The sequence below is a fragment of the Coregonus lavaretus genome, assembly GCF_964263955.1.
Source record: "Coregonus lavaretus genome assembly, chromosome: 12".
Classification (NCBI taxonomy): domain Eukaryota; kingdom Metazoa; phylum Chordata; class Actinopteri; order Salmoniformes; family Salmonidae; genus Coregonus; species Coregonus lavaretus.
This window is the reverse complement of record NC_139999.1, coordinates 52,117,077-52,135,649: the sequence shown is the minus strand read 5'-3', so window position 1 is coordinate 52,135,649 and position 18,573 is coordinate 52,117,077. Positions and strand designations below refer to the sequence as shown.

Sequence of the window (18,573 nt, the reverse complement as noted above, 5' to 3'; positions counted from 1 at the left end):
TTGTTGCTATCTGTTTGGGCTCCGAGAAACAGAGTAGGCCTATATTCCCTCCACTAAAGTCCCACCTCTGATTTGAAGTGGACTCATTCTTATAGATGTGATTTTATCAACTGGCTGAAGTGATAATGCTCTTTCATTTATAAAGCACATTTCTTGCACAAAACCAAACATTTCTTGTATTTCCCCACAGCTAGCAAGGGTTATTTATATGTATTTACAGTTATGTTAGGTATTACTCCTACTCTCTCTTAAAGTGGAACTGACAGCGTTTAGCAACATTAAAATCTGTTAATATACACCCCCAGGAAGAATATGACACCTTTTTATTACATTTTCTGAAAAGCTCTGACAAGCGAGCACTTTACGTTTTCGTAAATTCATAGAATGCTTGGGAATTACCTACAGTAAGGCATTTGTGAAAATTCTATAGCAATATAGAGTGGGAAAGCGGCCATGCATTTGTCAATTAAGAGACACCACGGGAGTCTTGCATTTGGGAACTTTACAGTACTATTGATCAAACAACCATGAAAAGGTAGGCTCTCTCTCCCTCATTTATGCACATCAACAACAACAACAAGATCAACAACTAATGCTAGCCAGAGCGAGATTAGTTAAAATCTCTCCTGTACTTTTAAAGCTAGTTGGCCATCAGAATTGTGCTGATAAACGATGGGGAATAGTAGCCTGATCTTCTTTCTGCAGCTTGCCTGCCAATGCATGCTTGTCCCAACCACTGTTTTGACAACTGAGTGGGAACTTGCCTGCCCGCCCATTTGATCGATGCCCAAATACATTTGATTGACAACTGAGGGTGAGTTTTGTAAATTACCTTCAGTGTGTCAGAGTGCGCTCTAGGTCATTCGTAAATTCAGAGCGTTGTCAGATTGTCCGTTCGTAAATTCAGAGCGTACACGGCACTATTGACACTAGACGCTCTGGCCAAGGAGTAGGGTTGATCCAAGTGTTCATCACAGCAGTCAAGCACCCAAGCTAACTGGCTAAAGTTGCTAGCTTGCTAGCTACTTCCAGACACAAATGAGAGAACACCTCATTCTGACCATTTTAATCACCCTAGCAGAGATAGTTAGGCTGTTTACATGGTATCTAGAACGGTAGTGACGAACTGTCCTGCTGGCAACAATTTAATAACTTATTTTGTTGACGTTTACTGACACCGGTCATATTCAGCAGGTGTTGCACATTCGTAAAAGATTTGCTAACTGGATAACAGTTGTTCAAGTTCAGCATAGCTATTTAGCTAGCAAAGCGATTCACATTTATTTATAGCTAACCAAATGACCTGCATCTCTAGCTGTAGCCACCAAAAAACTGAGGGGAACAAGTCAGTCATTCACCGACCCACTCCTCCAATCCTCCCAGCAGCTAGCTAGCTAACGTTAGGCGCCGTTTTTTTAGCTTGCTAAATAAATTCATTGTTAAATAGATACGCTAGCCTATTAGCCACGTTATTACTGACTTGTGATCATTGCCCTTGCTAGTTACCAGACATTCCCAGACTTAGTTACATTTGTCTGTTTTGTCCAAAATATTGAGTCATTGAAACTGAAAAAGTGCATCCCAAATGGGTGGAGGCAGCAAACAATGTACCAGGCCAGCTGTGATTTTACAATCTGTTAACAAAAAAAATTACTACCATGAAAAATATTGGTGAATTATATGAATCATGCATTGAACTGCATCCATCTATTCTGCCAACAACTCCTTACGTTACGTCATGTAATTTTGAGTCAAATAGAACCTATTTGTAAAACCTCTTATGAAGTTGGTTTTGTAGCATAAACTGGGAATTTTATATTTTTTGACAGATTATGATTGTCTGTTTCATATCTGCAAAGTAGTTAAAACGCTGTCATTCCACTTTAAGCTATCTACTGTAATGCTGCCTCATGCCTCTAACGATGAGGTCCCACTGGGCACAGATGTCAATTCAATCTATTCCACGTTGGTTCAACGTCATTTCACGTTGGTTCAACCAGTGTATGCCCCAGCTAAGTTTACATTTTGCTGTTTGTGATGTCTCCACTTTCATATTTTATTTCATTCATGTCATTGGTCACCTGTACATTTTGCATGTGTCTTCACAGAGATTACTTGCACATGTAGCATTACTGAAACAGGAACCTGGAGCCTCTTTCTCCCTGGATGAAAACAGTCCTGAGCCCTGCACTTACTCCACGGGTGAACAGTTATGTAACTCAGACATGACCTATGACATCACTGTGTCCTTCAAATCCAACAAGCCAGGTCTTTACAAACAGTGGTTGGTGTTTGATTTCGACATGAGGCCAGTCCTTCTACAGAAACTCAAGGTTAAAGTCGGACAGCAGCCATCCCCTATCCTCGAGGAGCCACCTGAGGACATTGGGCGCCCTTCCCAGAATCTCGAACACTGGCATAGGGGGAACAGGGTCATCGTCCCATGCTTGGACAAGACAAAAGTACAGGAAGAGCTTCTGAAGGAGTACAAGCCACCTCAGATTAACTTGCAGTATAAACCACTTAATGACAGCAACACAGCCATGACTCACCAGAACTACAAAAAGAGAATGCACAGCTTCCTGTACACAGAGGAGAAGGCAGAAGATCAGGTAGTTTCAAGGTAATAACATCAGTACCTTTTTCATGGCTTTGTTTCTTAACTGATCATTCCCAATACTATTATAAATACATCACATCTAACAGCAGAGACGAGACTAGACGGTTTTATGCAGTTTTCAAACGAAGTTTGCTTGATCTGAAGCTCCGGTTAGCAAGCCTTAAGTGCTCAAATTTCTCTCAACCAGGGTTTCCGTTAGGAACATGTGGCACTGGACATTTGACCGGCAACATTTTTTATTGACCGGACATTTGAGAAATTTAAAGGACCCATATGTATTGGGTGCGTAACCTGATTAGGGTGTCCACCCACTGTGCTCAGAATAACAGAAATCGCATTTAGAATGTTAATTCATATTAACAGAACATGCAAGTCCGAGGATGCAACGATGTGCAGCTCTTCTTACCGAATTCTGATGTGCACTTTGAACATGTTACAATAACTGCCCACATTTACTTTTCCTCAACCAACAAGAGGAGTAATGAACAGCAAAATCACTAGCCTGTGTCAATCTACTATAGTAGAAAAGTTTAGGCTACCTATTCTATTGGTCAGCTTGTCGAAAGAAATTGCCTATTCCAAACAGACTCTGGGACAGTTGTGGGACTATAGAGCCCAAATTCCATTCAACCAGTAGGCCTAGGCTACATAAAAAATATATACATTAAAAAGCAATGAGTCTGATGCAACAGATCAGAACATTTAGCTTAAAAGGTTGATAAACTATTTTTCTTCACATAAGCACAGCAATGCACACAAGGCAGTAGGCTGCGCGCGAATGTTCGCTCCATAATGCAATTAGTGGGAAAACACTTGTCAAAAGGGCACTGCGCATGCCAGCGGTTTCATGTGAAATTTTTAAAGAGAGGACATCTTCTAAGCTACTTTGAAGCAAGGTAAGACATGCCTCGTAATATGTACATTGAACAAAATGCAACAATTTCTAAAGATTTTACTGAGTTACAGTTCATATAAGGAAATCAGTCAATTGAAATAAAGCCCCAATCTATGGATTTCACATGACTGGGAATACAGATATGTATCTGTTGGTCACAAATACCTTAAAAAAAAGTAGGGGCGTGGATCAGAAAACCAGTCAGTATCTGGTGTGACCACCATTTGCCTCATGCAGTGTGACACATCTCCTTCGCATAGAGTTGATCAGGCTGTTGATTGTGGCCTGTGGAATGTTGTCCCACTCCTCTTCAATGGCTGTGCAAAATTGATAGATATTGGCGGGAACTGGAAAACACTGTCGTACATACTTACCAAACATGTGACGTCTGGTAAGTATGCAGGCCACGAAAGAACTGGGACATTTTCAGCTACCAGGAATTGTGTACAGATCCTTGAATCATTATCATGCTGAAACATGAGGTGATAGCGGCGGATGAATGGCACGACAATGGGCCTCAGGATCTCATCACGGTATCTCTGTGCATTGAAATGACCATCAATAAAATGCAATTGTGTTCATTGTCCATAGCTTATGCCTGCCCATATCATAACCCCACCGCCACCATTCGGCACTCTGTTCACAACGTTGACATCAGCAAGCCGCTCGCCCACACGACGCCATACACGTTGTCTGCCATCTGCCCGGTACAGTTGAAACCGGGATTCATCCATGAAGAGCACACTTCTGCACCGTGCCAGTGGCCATCGAAGGTGAGCATTTGCCCAATGAAGTTGGTTAAGACGCTGAACTGCAGAAAACGACTAGCATGCAGATGAGCTTCCCAAGACTGTTTCTGGCAGTTTGTGCAGAAATTCTTCAGTTGTGCAAACCCACAGTTTCATCAGCCGTCTGGGTGGCTGGTCTCAGACGATGCCGCAGGTGAAGAAGCCGGATGTGGAGGTCCTGGGCTGGGGTGGTTACACGTAGTCTGCTGTTTTGAGGCCAGTTGTATGTACTGCCAAATTCTCTAAAATGACATTGGAGGTGGCTTATGGTAGAGAAATGAAAATTATATTCTCTGGCAACCGCTCTGGTGGACATTCCTGCAGTCAGTATGCCAATTGCACGCTCCCTCAAAACTTGAGACATCTGTGGCATTGTGTTGTATGACAAAACTGCACTCCAGCTCATTGCAAAGTAGTGTGTGACGCGCTGATGAAGCTTGCCGTTTGATGCCGTGTTCAAAACTGGGTACTCGGAACTCAGAAATCTCCGACTTCCGACTTCAGTGCGTTCAAGGCAACAGGGGAAAAAAACTAGCTCAGACTGGGAATATTTTTTTTGAAAGGTCATCCAACTCGGAATTCCAACTTGGGAATTCTGGCCTCTTTCTAGTGCTCCGACCTGAAGATCACTGAAGTCATGATTTGACCTCGTATTTTTCCCAGTTGCCTTGAAAGCACCACAGGATGCTGTAGCTGTCACGATCGTTGAACAGAGTGGACCAAGGCGCAGCGTGATGAGCAAACATACTTTATTATCTTTAGTGATAACAAGAACAAAACAATAAACGAACAACGTGACGTCCTAGGTTAAACGACCAACACGGAACAAACCAAAAGGAACAAGATCCCACAACTACTGTGGGAAAACAGCCTGTATAAATATGGCTCCCAATCAGAGACAACCAGCAACAGCTGACACTCGTTGCCTCTGATTGGGAACCACTCTGGCCAACATAGAAATACAATACATAGAATATACAACACAGAACAAGAACACATAGAATCTACACACCCTGGCTCAACATATAGAGTCCCCAGAGCCAGGGTGTGACAGTACCCCCCCCCCCCCCCCCAAAGGCGCGGACTGCGACCGCGCCTCAACATAAACCAAACAGGGGAGGGCTGGGTGGGCATTCCTCCTCGGAGGAGGTTCCGGCTCCGGGCTTGCCCACCACCCTCCAATAATCCCCCCGTAGCGCCCCTGGTCCGGTCTGGCCCCGCTGGCTGGAGCTGGACTGGACATCGTAGGAGCGGATTGCTTAAGCTCCGGTGTGGAGCAGCTGACTGGTACCTGACCGGGCACCGGTGACCCAGGCACGGGTTGTGCCGGACTGACGATGCGCACCCCTGGCTTGGTGCGTGGAGCAGGAACGGGCCGGACCGGGCTGACGATGCGCACCCCTGGCTTGGTGAGTGGAGCAGCAACGGGCCGGACCGGGCTGACGATGCGCACCCCTGGCTTGGTGCGTGGAGCAGGAACGGGCCGTACCGGGCTGACGATGCGCACCCCTGGCTTGGTGCGTGGAGCAGGAACGGGCCGTACCGGGCTGACGATGCGCACCGTAGGCTTGGTGCGAGTGGCAGGAACAGGCCGGGCCGGGCTGGCGACGCGCACTGTAGGCTTGGTGCGAGTGGCAGGAACAGGCCGGGCCGGGCTGGCGACGCGCACCGTAGGCTTGGTGCGAGTGGCAGGAACAGGCCGGGCTGGCGACGCGCACCGTAGGCTTGGTGCGAGTGGCAGGAACAGGCCGGGCCGGGCTGGCGACGCGCACCATTAGCTTGGTGCGGGGAACAGGAACAGGCCGGGCTGGCGACGCGCACCATTAGCTTGGTGCGGGGAGCAGGAACAGGCCGGGCCGGGCTGGCGACGCGCACCATTGGCTTGGTGCGGGGAGCAGGAACAGGCCGGGCCGGGCTGGAGACGCGCACCGTTAGCTTGGTGCGGGGAGCAGGAACAGGCCGGACCGGGCTGGCGACGCGCAACGTAGGCTTGGTGCGGGGAGCAGGAACAGGCCGGGCCGGGCTGGAGACGCGCACCGTTAGCTTGGTGCGAGGAGCAGGAACAGGCCGGACCGGGCTGGCGACGCGCAACGTAGGCTTGGTGCGGGGAGCAGGAACAGGCCGGGCCGGGCTGGAGACGCGCACCGTTAGCTTGGTGCGAGGAGCAGGAACAGGCCGGACCGGGCTGGCGACGCGCACCGTAGGCTTGGTGCGAGGGGCAGGAACAGGCCGGGCCGGGCTGGCGACGCGCACCGTAGGCTTGGTGCGAGGGGCAGGAACAGGCCGGGCCGGGCTGGCGACGCGCACCATCAACTTAGTGCGGGGAGCAGGAACGGGCCGGACCGGACTGGTGACGCACACCACTTGCTTGGTGTGAGGAGCGGGACTGGGTTTCGTCATAACCCTCCGCTCCCTCAGCTGCCTACACAGTTCCTCTCGCCGTGCCTCTATTCTCACCTTCTCCCTTATCGCCTCCAGTAGCTCCACCCTCTGCACCACTAACTCCTGCTCCCTCTGCACCAATAGCCCCCTTAACCTGGTGGCCTCCTCACCTAACCTCCTAATACGCCCTGTAGCTGCCTCCTGCTGCCCCGTCGCCCATGCCGTGTGCCCCCCCCCCTAAAAAATTTTTGGGGTTGCCTCTCGTCCGTCCGACGACGACACTGTTGACGCCGTTGCTCCTCTCTCCGTCGCGCCTCTACCGTCTCCTTCCATGGACGGCGATCCATCCCGGCCTGGATTTCCTCCCAGGTCCAGGACCCCTGCCCGTCCAATATTTGCTCCAACGTCCAGGCTGCCTGCTCCTGGACACGCTGCTTGGTCCTGGTATGGTGGGATCTTTTGTCACGATCGTTGAACGGAGTGGACCAAGGCGCAGCGTGATGAGCAAACATACTTTATTATCTTTAGTGATAACAAGAACAAAACAATAAACGAACAACGTGACGTCCTAGGTTAAACGACCAACACGGAACAAACCAAAAGGAACAAGATCCCACAACTACTGTGGGAAAACTGCCTGTATAAATATGGCTCCCAATCAGAGACAACCAGCAACAGCTGACACTCGTTGCCTCTGATTGGGAACCACTCTGGCCAACATAGAAATACAATACATAGAATATACAACACAGAACAAGAACACATAGAATCTACACACCCTGGCTCAACATATAGAGTCCCCAGAGCCAGGGTGTGACAGTAGCAGCAGCTCTTGAACTGTCTGACAGATGTTCCACTCAAAGGCTCTGCATCTGTATGCAGTATATGTGTGATAAATAAGATACAAAACTAACATAGGCTACTGTACACACACCAATTGAATTCCACAGAATTATGATAATTAACCTATAGACCGATACGCATGACCAGTCAAATGTATTTCCATTGACTGGTATTTCTATCAATGAATAGGCTAAAAAGCATGATTTTGCAATGGACATTTTTCTTCTCCTGGACAATTCGCCAGCGGGAATTTTATTTATCGGCTTTAAAAAAATCAACCACGCGTCTCGTCTATTTGATCTGTCTAGTTTTGCCTCGTCTCGTCTCTCCTAATGTTGGCTGTTACATGTGACCATAGCTTAAGTCTCTCCATGGCCTTTCGGGTTTTAGACTCAGTGTTCGAGGGACCATCACCTTGTCTGCCACCCTAGACGACCCTCAGTTCGGATTGAAGACAGCTCCTCTGGGGGAACTATTCTGTGCCGTCTCAGTCCCTTATACTCTCACCCAAGACAACCCAGAGGGTTGGGTGTTTAGACGAAGTGTCCAGTCAGCTCTCATAGCACCAGTATCTTCAGATAAGGTCTACGAAGCCATCATCCTCCGAGATGCCACAAGTGAGAATAAAATGCACTTGCAGCTGTCTGAAAGATGCTGCTCTGACCTGAAGCTCCAAAGAAATGAAAAATGTGAAATGGAGGTCCAGTTCCAGCTGAATCGTCTGAAGTTCTGTGAGATGCACAAAGCCATAGATCTCCTTCCAAACACAGAGAGAGTGTTGCCAGACTTCAGGAACTGCATTGTCCCTGTTAATAAAATGGAATATCCCAAACTCAATGCAAAGCAGCAAGCAGCCATTGATTTCATCGTAGGGGACTCAGATGGAAGAGGTGTGGCACCACTCCTCATTTATGGACCGTTTGGAACTGGGAAAACCTTCACGCTCGCTACAGCAGCCAAAGAGCTGGTACGGCAGCCTCACACCAGAATACTGATCTGCACCCTCACCAATAGGTAATGACTCCAGTGTTCTATATAGATTCACTTACAGAGTTTAACTTTCTGGTACCTTAATATATGTTCAGTCTTACATAATGCAATTAGTTGACATGCAGTCAATTCAGGAAGTTATTTACATTTAAAATTGAAAAACATTTAAAATAGCTTATACTCAAATGTTGTATTATTATTTATGTTTACTTCCGGAATTGACTGTCTTCAATTTGAATTGACCCCAGCCCTGAGTTGACAGGTACACATTGTTACGTAATAGTGCTTAAAACTGTTAAAAACGTATGTGAGCTTTTTGTAAACATTAGATTTGCAACAAAGGAAGTTTATTTGACCTCTGTGTAATGATTAACTAAGATAACACAGTTAGGCCATAGGGCTATCATGAGTTTGCCCGTTAATCATTTGAATTGTGTAAGCCTGATTTAGGTTTGACTGTTATAAGTATTATGCTTTGTATTAATCCCAATGTTAACACACATATTTTAATCCCAATGTTAACACACACACACACACTTGTAGTTACAATGTACCTGCTTTTTAATTCCTGGTGCAACATCAATTTCATGAAAATGTAGGGAGACCAGTTTTCCATTCTGGTTTGAAGGACAGTCACATTTTAGTGGAACTGTTAAATTGTAAACACAGTTAAACCCTCTCTTTCTCTGGTCAGTTCTGCAGATTTGTATGTTAAAGACCACTTCCATCCATACATCAACTCTGGACACCCTGAGATGAAGCCACTGAGAATAAAAGCAAATAAAAAAGGGGTTCCAGTGAGTGCCACGGATGGGATCACACAGAAGTACTGCCTTCTATCCAAAGATGGACAGTTTTTTCTCCCTCCTACCAAATCTGCTTTGGATTGCCACCAAATAGTCATAACAACTACTGCAATGGCAAGGCACTTCAATGACTTGAAGCTTTCTGATGGCTACTTCACCCACATCCTGATTGATGAAGCCTCCCAGATGCTCGAATGTGAAGCCCTGATGCCGCTTGGTCTGGCAGGGCCAGTAACTCGAGTGGTTCTAGCCGGAGATCACATGCAGATGGGACCAAAACTATTTTCAGTAGACGATGACCAATGCTCCAATCACACTTTGCTGAGCCGTCTGTTCCACTTCTATCAAGGCCAGGAGAGTAGTGCAGCTTTGAAAAGCAGAATAATATTTAACGAGAACTATCGCACCACAAAAGAGATTGTAGAATTTGTGTCCACTCACTTCTACGTTGGCAAGTCTGATGCCATCAAGGCTGTAGGTAATGTTCCAGCTCATCCGAACTGCCACCCCCTGAGGTTTCACCATGTCAGAGGAGAATCCCACTTGGACACCACATCTATGTCATGGTTTAACCTTGACGAGGTTGAATGCGTGGTTAAAATAGTGCAAAATCTGCTCAGAGATTGGCCACTCGCATGGGGGAATCGTGATCAAAACTCAATCTGTGTTCTCTCTGAACGATGCCAGGTAAAACAGCTGCTCCTCATTTAAACATATCAATTACCATGTTTAAGAATTCTAAATCATTTCTTGAGAGAATGAGGAAAAACCAAGTCAATGTTGTGTTGTGTCCTTAACTTTTTTGGTGATATTATTTCTTTCTTTTTCATAGATCTCAATGATCAGGAAAGAGCTTCGGAAAAGATTGCTTGGCCAAGTGACTGTGGAGAACATAGCCAATGTTCAAGGTATTTATCATGAAAACAACTCAAAGATTTGGGCTGGAATTCATTCCGATCGTGCTTTGTGGACAATGCGGCGTTTAAAGGCAATGTTCCTGCGTTCAGTCGCTGCATATGTCGGCTCAATCAGAAATTACTTTTAAATGGTGCATTGTCGACAAAGCACGATTGGATTGAATCCCGGCCTTGATGTGATTAATTTGCAAACATTAACCAGTAATTTGTTAATATTACATTTTAGTAATATTTTTGTTGACTTATTTTCTGTTCTTTTATTTTGATCTTTGTATAGAAACCTTTCTATTCTTCAACCTAATGGGTCCTTAACCATATAACACTTTCATTGTTTCTTGACAGGCAAACAGTTCAGAGCAATAGTAATGACAGCCGTTCAAACCCGTGACAGCCTTCACCCACCTGACTCATATTGTGTGGAGTTTTTCAACAATGCTCGCATGCTGAACACGGCCATGACTAGGGCTCAATCCCAGGTTGTTGTGGTTGGAGATGCTGCTGCGCTCTGCTACTTTGGGAAGTGCTCAAGAATCTGGAGAAGCTACATTCACCATTGTATTAGCAAGGGAAGTGCTGAACCGAAACACCTTACCAACGACTTCATTGATGGTGATATCAAAGAAATCTCAAGATTCCAACGGACAGAATACCTGGATGAGAGCAGCACTCAGTCAGTTATGTTCGACACAGAGAACGACATGGATGCTATTCTCCAAGAACTACAAAAGGAGCAAAACATGGCACACTACAATTCATCTTATGGAGACAGTTCAGAATGTGAACATGTAGTGGAACGAAAGAGACCATACGATAGTACCAAAGTTGAAAGAGATGCCTTGTTGCAGTTGTTGAGAGAGCAGCCCAATGTGTACAAGCGAGGTGAATTGGTCATGGAGAAACATAACGCAGGTTATATCATTCCATTTGACAACCCAACTAACCACATTATCATCGAAGGTAGAGGTAACCTCGGCAAGTCCTTCTGTGGTGATGAAGTGGTGGCTGAAATAGTTCCTTGTGAGGGCATTCCACAGGGAAAGGTGTTAGGCACCATCAAGGCATCTGAATCCCGTCGTGTGTTTGCTTGTACCCTTGAAGATGAAGATTACCATAAACCCAAAACGAAGTCGGAATATAAATTCCTCCGAAAATTTATGGTACCCCTCAACACAAACACCAGCAAAATGTGCACCTTGGTCAGCAAGAAGAGTTCCAATTGTATTCCAATATGGAAGCATGATGATGGAGAATGGGAGATTGTCGGATATCAACACCTTGATGAAGAAATCAAACGCAATCGTGTATTCATGGTGGAGGTGTTCTGCTGGAAAACAAAAACCGAAAATAAAGGAAACTATGCCTATCCATTAGGGAACGTGATAGACATTCTTTCCATAGGATCATCTTTGGAGGAGGGCTTAAGGATTTTGGATGCAGAATTTAAAGTTCAACCGTTGCCTCCCAGCCATGTTTTAGCTGAACCGTGTTCCTGGGAAGACACCCAAAATGGTAACAGAAAGGACCTCCGAAAGTTGATTACTTTCACTGTTGACCCAAAGAAATCCCAAGGCTTGGATGATGCAATCAGTGTCATTGATATGGAAAGCGATTATGAGGTTGGAGTCCACATAGCAGATGTGGCAAGTTTTGTGAATCTTGGTGATTCGTTGGATGATGATGCACAAAAACAGGGCAAAACAATTTACAGCCCTAGAAAAGAACCAGTTTACATGTTCCCAAAACCAGTTAGCATCAACCACTTGAGTCTCCTGCCTGGTCAAGATCGAAAGGTGGTTTCGTTAATGGTAAAAGTGAACAAGGCAACACACAAAATCATTGACAAGAAGTTCCAGCTATCGCAAATCAAGTCTGATAGAAAGTTGTCTAATGATGAGGCAGAGGACATCCTCAGTAAGCAGTCAGGAGAAGAGGCCAAGTTTGATACTATAGAAGACTGTGTTGCTGTGGCATATCGTTTTGCCAAAGTCCAAAGGAAGGCCAGGCTTGGCAAAGATTGGAGCTATAAAAGCTTGGACAATCACCAGATGCCAGGGAAGAGGAGATCCCATCAGATGATTGAGGAGCTTAGTGTACTGTTCAACAATTCTGTGTCTGAATTTTTGATCAATGCAAATGAAACCATGCACTGCACCCCTCTCCGATGTCAAGTAAGACCTGACCCTGTAATGTTAGAAGACTTGAAAGAGCAGTACAAAGACATCATACCACTGTCCTCACACCTGAGGCACAACCTTGACCATGACATTGACCTTGACCAGAAGGCCATGGAGAGCAAAAGCTTCTATGTGCTAACATCAATGTGGAATGAGATCCTGTCAGCTGCCAAGAAAGAGGAAGTTGACACTGACAGAATGATTGATCTGATTGGTACAGATGACATCTATCCCCAGCTCCTTCCAGTGATATATGAGTTTAGGAAGTGTCTTGACGAAGCCTATGTCATCCGTTCATATTCATCCGAAAAGGCAAAAGTTGGGCACTATTCCTTGCAACTTGAGTCCTATACACAAGCATCCTCGCCCATACGTCGCTACATGGATGTTATCCTGCAAAGGCTTTTGCATTCGGTCCTAAGCGGCACTCCGGTCCAATATTCTCCACAAGAGATTGACATTCTGTGTCAGAAGATTGAAGGCAGCTGCAAGAAGTCCAATGAGTATGAAAAGAAGGCCGAGATGATCTCCTTTGCCATGGACATGAAGAAACAAAATGCTCCGAAGCTAGCATTTGTTGTTGGTGTAGAAGGAGACAGTTTCAAGCTGTCATTTCCGTTCGACGGGCACTCATTTCCTGACAGTTTGCCTGTTATGTACAGAGATTTGCAACTGGGGGATCAACCACTGTACGATTCAAATGAGAACCACATGACTCTGACATGGAGAAGGCGAGTGTACTCAGTTGACTCTCCCAAAATTCACCAAGAGCTAAAAAAGGTGCAAAATTCAACTGCGTGCATCAAGCTCCCACAAAAGACTTGGCAAGCCATTGTTAATGCAATTGACCAGGAAAGATGGAACATAGCAAGGTCTCTCATACTAGGTGCCCCAACAAAGCAAATGGAAAATATAAAGAGTCTGCCAAAACATGCCAAGATGGATTTGCTTGAAGCTGGGAATGACTCCCATAGAACTGCACATGGACAAGATGAAAAAATTGAAATGGAGCACTATGTTGATCTTACCCTACAGTTGAAGCCAGGAGATACACTTCAAGTCCAAATGACATCTGAAATAAATAAAAGTTATTGGACACCAACTGTTCAGTTGGTGTGCATCAAACCAACATTTGAGGTGTGTGTAGACCATGCTCACAGCCCTATCACATGCTTCTCCAAATATGCAGACTGTCCATCCAATAGTAAATATAGCAACGCACAAGAGTATGTGGAGATCTGGCAACCACTTTGTGAGATGGAATCTGCAGACAATGCTGTGGATGAAAGTGACAGCATAATAATTGAGGACCTGGAGCTGGACTTACATTTGAGTCATTTAGCACAGAAAGGAAGTTTTTACCTTCCTCTCAAATTCATTAAAGAATGGGCCATTGAATGCAACCTTAGCAGGTGCTTGCTGTGCATCCGAAAAAGGGGATTGAAACTGACTTCAACCCCTGACCAATCAGAGGAAGTAGTCGACCCTAAGAATTACACATGGGTGGCACATGGTGTTACAACCAACTTTGAAGAACAAAAAAAAAACTCTCCAAATCAAGCCAGAAAAGTGCACTTCTACATCAACCACTTGCCAATGGATACCATTCCAGAGTGTGTCTACCAGAGAAAGACAACATACACAGTTGAGATAATCCCAAAGCTTCTCATAGACATGCAAGTATTACATTAATTAGTATGTGAAAAAAGAGAGCGCCATGAGCCATGAATTGAACAATTGTGTTTCCGTTTCACTTTATTTTCCAGTAATTATTTAAAACTGTCAACAAAATGGTGCTTAAAATGTAATTACCATTTAAACATGTACCTTTTGTAGTAAATACCTGGTAATTGCTGCACTCAAATATAAAGTGCTACTCACATTTTAAAATATGATTGTTTTTTTAAGTACACTTTAAAATAAGATAATGTAAAAGTACTATCCCATATTTGTATTGGATGGACATAATGTTCCCATAATTAATTCAGTAAATATAATTAATGGTTAACATTTTCTACTGTCTAGACGTAAAGAAATGGCTGTGAAAAATGTTGGGTCTGCAAATGAGCTTGTTCAGAAAATAGCCCTAGGACAACGCATTCCAAAAGGAGGTAAGAACTTTTTTGACATCTGTGGGAATTTACAACAACCTTGTTAAGCTATATGTTTGAAAGTATTGCTTTGCGGTCTTGCAGCTTCGCAATCTGTTGTACCACGGTACCAACTCATGAGGGAAAAGGTACCAGAAGGTCTCCCAGAGCTAAATATGAGTCAAATTGATGCATTGGAGAAAGCTCTGAATAACAATTTCACAATCATACAAGGGCCACCTGGTAAGTTATTAAATGCTACTACCAGAATACCTGAAGCTGTTTATATTGACCATTGCTATGTTTACTGTAATTAAAACTACACACCTGTTTCATAGGGACTGGAAAGACTGTTTTAGGAGTGTACATTGTGTACTGGTTCCTTGTGTTGAACTCTAAAACACCCAAGATATTTGAAAATCCGAAGGACAAGGACAAGAAAGAAGTTGTTCTCTACTGTGGTCCTTCCAACAAGTCTGTCGATGTGGTTGCTGGCAAGTTACTTCATACTTAAATTGAAATTGTCACTACAAAATAATGTATAATACAACCACAACTTGAACATGATCCAAGTTCTCTAGGGAACATTCTAGGGAACATTCTATTAATTCTGAACATTCTGTAGAGTGCCTGGTGAAGTTTGGAGACAAGTTGAAGCCCCTCAGGGTGTACAGCCGACAAATGGAGATTGCGGAGTACCCTTACCCAGGGAGTGTCCTTCAGCTCTCTCCCAGGTCACTACGCCAGGAGCGGTCCAAGGCAGAACTCAGGTATAACAGATACACACATCACTCTGCAGCCAACACCACTTTTTCAGGGAATCCATCATCTCTGTCTTTTGATAATCTGATCGTAGGACTGGCTTTATCATGTCTGACCAGTGTCTCAGCATCTTTTTGTCAAACGGTTCACATTACGCAAACTCACCATATCACTGTATTTTACCATATCTGTACCATTGTTAGAGATATTACCTTGCATCATCGCATACGGGAAGAACAAAATCCACATTCCACGGCAATAAAAGAGTTTGACCACAGAATAAAGCTAGCAAGAGAATCAAAGGGAAAGGAGTTGACAGAAGAAGAAGTTGAGGAGTGAGTAAAGAATTTTGCTGTAATGCAATTTTGTAAAAAATGTATTTGAAACCAACATCTGACTGACGTATGTATGTACGCCCATATGTGTTTTCTTCTAGCTACAAAGGGCTTCTGAATAAAGCTCGTGTGTATGAGCTGCAGAGACATGATGTCATTCTGTGCACCTGTACAACAGCCTCCACCCCTAACCTGACTAAAACAGTCAGTGCGCGGCAGATTCTTATTGATGAATGTGCCATGGCAACAGAACCTCAGGCCCTCATCCCTTTGGTCTGCAACAAACCAGAAAAGGTGTGTTAAAATCCATGTATTCATTTACTTTTGTTATAGAATGATATTTCCATGTATGATGAACATAATAAAAAAATCCCCATCAAAATCTGTCAGTTTAAGCTAGAGATATCTGAAAGTTTCAGAGCTACAGCGCTGTTTGTCACACCAGGAGACATCCCGAAAATCTGTAGAGTCTACATTTTACATTTTTACATTTTAGTCATTTAGCAGACTTACAGTTAGTGCATCCATTTATTTTAATTTTTATACTGACCCCCCGTGGGAAATGAACCCACAACCCTGGCGTTGCAAGCGCCATGCTCTACCAACTGAGCTACACGACCCCCACATGCCCCATGGGACTCGTCTGAAGTCGGCAATACTGATGTGCCAACTTCTGTCTGTAGTGTCCGAACCGTTTTGGCTACAAACTAATATGACCCCACTGTTGAAAGGGGAGACTCAAAAACACAATGGTGTTCTCCATTTTGCTTTACGGTGTCACAGGACTCATCTGTATGTAACCCATACAAATTAATGGAAGTATGGAGGTAGTTTTGTGTCAACAAAGTTAAGGGGTTAAATATGGGAGAAAAATTAAATACTATATTTCCTGAGCTTTCTTACATCTCCTAGATATAGGACAGACACTTCAAAACCTTATAACTTTATGATTTTGTACTGACTTTTTTGACATTTATGTGTTATTCAATGCGTTCCTATGACCTATAGTAGTAAAGGCCAAATTCTATATTTTCTCAAAACATTTTTTTTTTTACAATTATATACAGTGCATTCGGAAAGTATTCAGACTCCTTGACTTTTTCCATATTTTGTTACGTTACAGCCTTATTCTAAAATGGATTAAATTGTTTTTTCCCCCCTCATCAATCTACACACAATAACCCATAATGACAAAGCAAAAACAGATTTTTAGACATTTTTGCACATTTATTACAAATAAAAAAACAGATCATATTCACATAGGTATTCAGACCCTTTACTCAGTACTTTGTTGAAGCACCTTTGGCAGCGATTACAGCCTCGAGTCTTCTTGAGTATGACGCTACAAGCTTGGCACACCTGTATTTGGGGAGCTTCTCCCATTCTTCTCTGCAGATACTTTCAAGCTCTGTCAGGTTGGATGGGGAGCGTCGCTGCACAGCTATTTTCAGGTCTCTCCAGAGAAGTTCGATCGGGTTCAAGTCCGGGCTCTGGCTGGGCCACTCAAGGACATTCAGAGACTTGTCCCGAAGCCACTCCTGCGTTGTCTTGGCTGTGTGCTTAGGGTCATTGTCCTGCTGGAAGACGAACCTTCACCCCAGTCTGAGGTCCTGAGCGCTCTGGAGCAGGTTATCATCAAGGATCTCTCTGTACTTTGATCCATTCATCTTTCCCTCGACCCTGACTAGTCTCCCAGTCCCTGCCGCTGAAAAACATCCCCACAGCATGATGCTGCCAACACCATGCTTCACCATAGGGATGGTGCCAGGTTTCCTCCAGACGTGACGCTTGGCATTCAGGCCAAAGAGTTCAATCTTGGTTTCATCAGATCAGAGAATCTTGTTTCTCATGGTCTGAGAGTCTTTAGGTGCCTTTTGGCAAACTCCAAGCGGGCTATCGTGCCTTTTACTGAGGAGTGGCTTCTGTCTGGCCACTCTACCATAAAGGTTTGATTGGTGGAGTGCTGCAGAGATGGTTGTCCTTCTGGAAGGTTCTCCCATCTCCACAGAGGAACTCTGGAGCTCTGTCAGAGTGACCATCGGGTTCTTGGGGACCTCCCTGACCAAAGCCCTTCTCCTCCGATTGCTCTGTTTGGCCGGGCGGCCAGCTCTAGGAAGAGTCTTGGTGATTCCAAACTTCTTCCATTTAAGAATGATGGAGGCCACTGTGTTCTTGGGGACCTTCAATGCTGCAGAAATGTTTTGGTACCTTTCCCCAGATCTGCGCCTCGACACAATCCTGTCTCGGAGCTCTAAGGACAATTCCTTCGACCTCATGGCTTGGTTTTTGCTCTGACATGCACTGTCAACTGTGGGACCTTTATATAGACAGGTGTGTGCCTTTCCAAATCATGTCCAGTCAATTGAATTTACCACAGGTGGACTCCAATCAAGTTGTAAAAACACCTCAAGGGTGATCAATGGAAACAGGATGCACCTGAGCTTAATTTCGAGTCTCATAGCAAATGGTCTGTATACTTATGTAAATACGTTTTTTTTTGTTTAAATGTGCAAAAATGTCTAACCTGTTTTCGCTTTATCATTATGGGGTATTGTGTGTAGATTGATGAGGGAAAACATTAATTTATTCATTTAGAATAGGGCTGTTACGTAACAAAATGTGGAAAAAGTCAAGGGGTCTGAATACTCTCCGAATGCACTGTACTTAAAGGGGGCCTAAAATTCAAAATCAAATAGATAAATTATCCATTGTATGACCTTCTTAAAACAATTTCATATGTTAGCTTAGTAGAACCTTAGCTTAGGCTTTAAGGTTAAAATCATTTTTGTATGTTTGTGATGCTGCCTATTTATGTATAGTGTATAGAATGTCGTCATTAATAACACGGTTTTCCATGATTGTTCAATCCAGCAATGGCTCATACGACGTTCACCTCAGTGGGGCTCCTCAGTAAGATGCTCCGTATGATCATTTGTTTGACTTAGTTTGACAATCACATTTTGGAGTTTTA

The 18,573-nt window shown here is 44.4% G+C and overlaps 1 protein-coding gene across 1 annotated transcript in view; it reads left to right on the top strand.

The window, feature by feature from the left end:
• The window catches only part of LOC311138881 (3'-5' exoribonuclease HELZ2-like), a gene marked incomplete at its 5' end in the record, with an annotated part of 32,403 nt that overhangs the window by 11,703 nt on the left and 2,127 nt on the right, over positions 1–18,573 (top strand). The window contains 11 exons of the mRNA XM_084173673.1: positions 2,109–2,623; positions 7,919–8,542; positions 9,213–10,011; positions 10,157–10,232; positions 10,584–14,091; positions 14,441–14,526; positions 14,611–14,748; positions 14,844–14,999; positions 15,131–15,275; positions 15,471–15,602; positions 15,704–15,896. Coding sequence (XP_084029799.1) covers positions 2,109–2,623; positions 7,919–8,542; positions 9,213–10,011; positions 10,157–10,232; positions 10,584–14,091; positions 14,441–14,526; positions 14,611–14,748; positions 14,844–14,999; positions 15,131–15,275; positions 15,471–15,602; positions 15,704–15,896 — 6,372 coding nt within the window. The remainder of the gene's footprint in view (positions 1–2,108; positions 2,624–7,918; positions 8,543–9,212; positions 10,012–10,156; positions 10,233–10,583; positions 14,092–14,440; positions 14,527–14,610; positions 14,749–14,843; positions 15,000–15,130; positions 15,276–15,470; positions 15,603–15,703; positions 15,897–18,573) is intronic.